Source organism: Capra hircus, unplaced genomic scaffold, assembly GCF_001704415.2.
Source record: "Capra hircus breed San Clemente unplaced genomic scaffold, ASM170441v1, whole genome shotgun sequence".
Classification (NCBI taxonomy): Eukaryota; Metazoa; Chordata; class Mammalia; order Artiodactyla; family Bovidae; genus Capra; species Capra hircus.
The window spans coordinates 4,753-11,018 of NW_017190956.1; the positions used below are offsets into that span (position 1 = coordinate 4,753).

The following is a 6,266-nucleotide window of genomic DNA, read 5'->3' on the forward strand; positions in this document are numbered from 1 at the left end:
TAATCAGAAAATACAGGGGCTGGCCCAGGCAGGCCTCTTGTGTACCCACCTGAGTAAGAAAAACAGGTTTTTATTTTATTAAAAGGCATTTCTAGAAAGTGTATGAAGTCTTAGCAAAGGAGATGTTAGAAACACGTGTGCAAACTCTAAAGTGTTAACTCTGTTTTCTTTTAAAATGTAGGCAATGTGGTTGTTACAACACCACATAGTCTCCTGAGACTTCTCCAGTATCAAAGCTTGTTGTTTCTTAGACTCTGTCACTACTTTTGGATGAAGTGGAAGTGTTACTCTCTGAAGCTAACGAGCAAGTAAGTGTGTCACGTTCATTCAGATGTCATTACTACTTAGAAATATTTATATATATGTGTATATATATATCGGAGAAGGCGATGGCACCCCACTCCAGTACTCTTGCCTGGAAAATCCCATGGACAGAGGAGCCTGGTAGGCTGCAGTCCATCCATGGGGTCCTGAAGAGTCAGACACGACTGAGCGACTTCACTTTCACTTTTCACTTTCATGCATTGAAGAAGGAAATGGCAACCCACTCCAGTGTTCTTGCCTGGAGAATCCCAGGGACGGGGGAGCCTGGTGGGCTGCCATCTGTGGTGTTGCACAGAGTTGGACACGACTGAAGCAACTTAGCAGCAGCATATGTATATATATAGAGAGAGAGAGAAAATTGAAAGTCTTTTAGAAATCAGGAAATGTGTTTAGTTGGAAAAAGCTGCTTAATCTGAAAAAAAAGAACATTTATCTGAATTTTCTACCCAATGTTAAAGTACTTTGAAGAGCAAACATTCTTTCCTAGGGAAATTTTTCTAAAATACTTAATATTTTTCTGGTTATAAAATCAATAATTTTGTTTTAGAAAATTTGGGAAATAGAGAAGAACACTTGAAAAACCCCCACATGTGTAATCTTAACACTCAGAGGTAATCAGTTGTTCCTAATTTAGAGTATTTCTTTCCTTTTTGTAATTTTGGTGTCTGTTGATACATATAATTAATGTCCAATTCAGTTCAGTCGCTCAGTCATGTCCGACTCTCTGTGACCCCATGAATCACAGCATGCCAGGCCTCCCTGTCCATCACCAACTCCCGGAGTTCACTCAAACTCATGTCCATCGAGTCGGTGATGCCATCCAGCCATCTCATCTTCTCGTCCCCTTCTCCTCCTGCCCCCAATCCCTCCCAGCATCAGGGTCTTTTCCAATGAGTCAACTCTTTGCATCAGGTGGCCAAAGTGTTGGAGTTTCAGCTTCAGCATCAGTCCTTCCAGCGAACAGCTAGGACTGATCTCCTTTAGGATGGACTGGTTGGATCTCCTTGCAGTCCAAGGGACTCTCAAGAGTCTTCTCCAGCACCACAGTTCAAAAGCATCAGTTCTTCGGTGCTCAGCTTTCTTCACAGTCCAACTCTCACATCCATACATGACCACAGGAAAAACCATAGCCTTGACTAGATGGACCTTTGTTGGCAAAGTAATGTCTCTGCTTTTGAATATGCTATCTAGCTTGGTCATAAATTTCCTTCCAAGGAGTAAGCATCTTTTAATTTCATGGCTGTGATCACCATCTGCAGTGATTTTGGAGCCCCCAAAATAAAGTCTGACACTGTTTCCAGTGTTTCACATCTATTTGCCATGAAGTGATGGGACCAGATGCCATGATCTTCATTTTCTGAGTGTTGAGCTTTAAGCCAACTTTTTCGCTCTCCTCTTTCACTTTCATCAAGAGGCTTTTCAGTTCCTCCTCACTTTCTGCCATAAGGGTGGTGTCATCTGCATATCTGAGGTTATTGCTATTTCTCCCAGCAATCTTGATTCCAGCTTGTGCTTCTTCCAGCCCAATATTTCTCATGATGTACTCTGCATAGAAGTTAAATAAGCAGGGTGACAATATACAGCCTTGACGTACTCCTTTTCCTATTTGGAACCAGTCTGTTGTTCCATGTCCAGTTCTAACTGTTCCTTCCTGACCTGCATACAGATTTCTCAAGAGGCAGGTCAGGTAGTCTGGTATTCGCATCTCTTGAAGAATTTTCCACAGTTTCTTGTGATCCACACAGTCAAAGGCTTTGGCATAGTCAATAAAGCAGAAAAACATCTGGAACTTTCTTGCTTTTTCGATGATCCAGCGAATGTTGGCAATTTGATCTCTGGTTCCTCTGCCTTTTCTAAAACCAGCTTGAACATCTGGAAGTTCATGGTTCACATACTGCTGAAGCCTGGCTTGGAGAAGTTTGAGCATGACTCTTTAATGTTACCAGGACCTTACTTTGTGTGTTAGTTTGTACCTCGCATTCCAGTGAACAGCTCTGTGCTGCTGCTGCTCACTATTCCCTAGCATGATTGTTTATTGTCCGCCTAGTACTGAATCCTGTGGGCACAACATAATTTGTTTTATAATTGCTCTATATTTGGATATTTAGGATCACTTGTGTGTGTGGCTGAAGAAACACATCTTTTTTGCACACATTTTTCTTAGATAAATTCCTAGGAAGGGGATTAATGGATCAGAGGCTGTGAATTCTTAGAAGGCATTTGTTGAAAGCAGTGACAGCCTGGAGCATTCCTGTGGGGGCAGTGATGGCCCCAGCGTCAAGTCCAGGCTTTGTTACTTCCTGACTGTGTGAGTCTGGGCAGGGTTCCTGAACTCCTCTAAAGTCTCAGTTGTTATTTGCAAAGTTAATATCTGGACCACTGCCTTGTACACTGGCCCTTCTGAAAGTGTAGATGAATTTGCACTCCACCAGGCAGTGTACCAGAGGCCACACACGCTGGACCCCTAGCAGTAGGAGGCCCTCGTCCAGCTTCCTTTTCCAGGCTGATTGTTACACATGGAGTCTGATTTACTGAATCTCTGTGTCCTTGACAGTTTGATAAATTGAGCATTGATTCATACTGGCCATTTGAACCCAATCTTTTATGAGCTGCTGTTTCATTTCCTTTGATTGTTTTCTTTCAGTGGGATTATCTTTTTCTACTTAGTTTGTACAGTAGAAGTTTTTATATAAAGCAATTAATCCTTTATTACCTCTGTTAACCCCTGATTCTGGGAAAGGTTGAGGGCAAGAGGAGAAGGTGGAGACAGAGGATGAGATGGTTGGTTGGTATCACCTACTCAATGGACATGAGTTTGACTAGACTCTGGGAGATAGTGAAAGACAAGGAAGCCTGGCATGCTGCAGTCTGTGGGACTGCAAAGAGCTGGTTGTTTTAATTTTGTCTATATTTAACATTTTTCCTTTTTAGTCTTTTTTCTTTTGCTTTAATGTTTAAAGACTTTCCCATTCTGAGAACAGAAAATATACACTCTTTACTGTTTATGTTCTGTCAAACTAATTCTTAGTTTCTTTTGAAATAAAAATGAAATTAATTATACTAATTTTTTAGATGTTTGCTATATTAGATAACTTTAAAAAAAACATGGAAGTTGAAGAAAGGGAATCTGCCCCACATCAGATTGTTGCAGTTGGAGTTCATTGGAACAGACATATAGAGCATTTAATCAAAGAGTTCATGAACGACCCCTACATTGTGATCACGGCCATGGAAGAGGCTGCCCTCTATGGCTGCGTCCAGCAGGTACTGCGCTGTGGGTGCGCATGGTGGGGGCTGGTGAGCACAGGCCAGTAACCTTTATTCGTGGCTTAATAGTTAAAGATTACTGCATTGATTTCACATACAAATCTGGAATTATGTATTTGAATTTTTATTGCTTTTTATACCTTCTCTATTAAAGTTATGACTTTCCTATAAAAAGGAAAACTGGAGCACCTTGAACATTTTTAAAAGTCCCACTGTTTTTTGCGTTTCTTTACTAGGTAGTACATCTTTGCTTGGAATGTGAAAAAACTTCTACTTTACTCCAGACTCTTGATTTCATCCCAAGTCAGGCACAGAAGACCTTGATCTTCACCTGTTCTGCAGCTGAGACAGAAACCGTGGTGTAAGGTGAGCCTGCCACGCATAGAATGTGCTTATGGCTTGTTTACACTGTGGCTGAATCCGCAGTCCTCAGGGAATTACTGGAATAGTTAAATTTTTGACAAGAAAATAAAGGTTTATAAATTCAGCATCAGCACAGGCTCTGCCAGAAAGCAACACTGGTGGCAGTAAGAAAGGACAGCAGGGCCTGACACTGAGGCGTCAGAGCCAAGGGGGCCTGGCTGAACGTGGGAAGGAGCCGGTTCATGCCCAGGTGGCGGCCTCCTCTGTCCCCTCTGTTTAAGAAAGTAGAGATGCTGACACTAAGATGTATCATCATTTTAGCCAGAGAAGCCAAATAAATTGGCCAAAGATTTAATCTAGTTGCGTATGAAACCTCAAATGTGGAAACGAGGCCGCGCAGAAAAGGAGAAGCAGTGCATCCACATTTCAACAAAAACGCACTCGGGGGTGTAGCGGACAAACCCTCCTGACAGTAGTGCCATAACCTTCATGTGTTCATAGACATACCCCTGCAGAGGTGAGTATACATGCACATAAGTACACACACACACACACGTATGCACACATTATTTTAAAAGGAAGAAAAATAGTTTCAGCAAAATAATATTTGTTTCACTGAAGCAAGTTTTTAGGTACAAATGATAGAATTTTGAAAGCATATTTATTTAAATTTACAACCATCTCATTCTTAGAATTAGTGGATCAGTGAGGTAACCCCGTCACAAATAATTTTAAATGGCAAATATTGATGTATTGATAATTATTGATGAAAAATTATCTCTTAAGTTTATATTCCTGAGTGTGAACTGGCCCCCCTTTGGTTTCATCTTCAGGTGGTAGAAAGCAATTCCATATTTTGCTTGAAAATGCATAAAGAAATGATTTTTAATTTAAAAAGTGTTTCACAACAGTGGAAAAAGAAGTTAAGTTCTGGTTCTCACATTGTATTAGGTAAGTATTTCAATTTCTACTTCTATTTAGAGAAGGCTGAACTAATAGGAATTATTCTTTGTTGATTTACCTCTTTTCAAATTTATTATTCTCAGATTTAATGAGAATGTATTAGTAATGTTAATTTCAAAGTGAAAATTAACTTCAGTTAATTGATGTTGAGGTGAAATTCAGGTATCTCCAGGGCAGTGGTCAGCAACCCTTGGTCTAGATGTGTTCCCTGGAGTCGAGTTTAAGGATCACTGTCATATATATGTATGCTGTGATGAAACTTGTCATCAATGATCGCTAAATTTGGTGTTGGAAATACAAAAGTCAATTTGTATTAAATAAGTGAAAACATCACATGGGTAGCTTAGATTTGTAATAGAGGCATTTTTCAAGTTAAAAAGGAGACTATTTTTTCTGAAATTTAATGACTGAGCTTTGAAGTTTGGGGGAAAGAAATGGAAAGAAGTTTCCTTGTATCTCAGCAATAAAATGAAATAAATGTTTTGAAGTATGGTTCCTGGAATTTTCTCTGTGAAGTGCGTGTGGTGAAATTCCAGCCTCCTTTGAGACTCTCACTTCTTTTTCTCCAGCCCTAACAGACGACTGCATCCCACTCTTGGCCATCACCGATGCCACGTGTGTTATTCACTTCAGCTTTCCTTCCTCACCAAAAGTTTTCGGTGGACGCCTGCATTGCATGTCTGATCATTTTCAGAGCTTAACTGAACAGGTTTGACTAATACGCATTATTTAATATTTCACTAGCATTTTCCACGTAATGACAAACTTAAGAGTCTGTTAAGTTTTATCATTTAGACTGGTATGGATGATTCACTTCCTTTATTTTGCCCCAATTTTAAGGGTTCTGCAGAACAGGGAGATAAAAAGACCAAATCTGTCTTGCTGCTATCGGAGAGAAATGCCTGCCACGCAGTTGGTGTCCTGCGCTACTTGGAGCGAGCAGATGCCAAGATCCCTTCAGAGCTGTACGAGTTTACTGCGGGGTTCTGGAAGCCAAAGAAGATAGAAAAGCCAGAAGGCCTCTTTGTCCATATCTTAAGGCTTTGGTTTTTGCAAGTAAGCCAGTCATCTTTTTTTTGAAATACAATATGCAGTAAATTGCACAGATGTTAAATGTATAGCTTGAGGTGGTTATATAAGTAATGCAACCCATGGGAACCACACCCAGCTCTGAAGGACCCTCTTAGAGGTCCTCTCCATCTCCCTCCAGAAGTAACCACCCTCATTTTATCTACCAACACTGACTAATTTTACTAGGTTTTGACTTTTATGTAAATGGAATCGTGATATGTTCAGCCAGCTATCTGTGGCATTCGTCCATGTATTGGCATTTTATTTATTTATTTTGT

General features: G+C 40.3%; 1 protein-coding gene across 1 annotated transcript; it reads left to right on the plus strand.

Moving 5' to 3' along the window:
• Window positions 1-269: 269 nt before the first annotated feature.
• On the plus strand, window positions 270-5,973 carry LOC108634865 (putative ATP-dependent RNA helicase TDRD12; the record flags this gene model as incomplete). Its single annotated transcript, XM_018045210.1, has 7 exons — window positions 270-308; window positions 3,397-3,588; window positions 3,828-3,952; window positions 4,456-4,471; window positions 4,788-4,905; window positions 5,487-5,626; window positions 5,758-5,973. Coding segments are annotated over exons 2-7 (807 nt in total), but the record flags the coding sequence as incomplete, so codon positions are not given.
• Window positions 5,974-6,266: the final 293 nt, after the last annotated feature.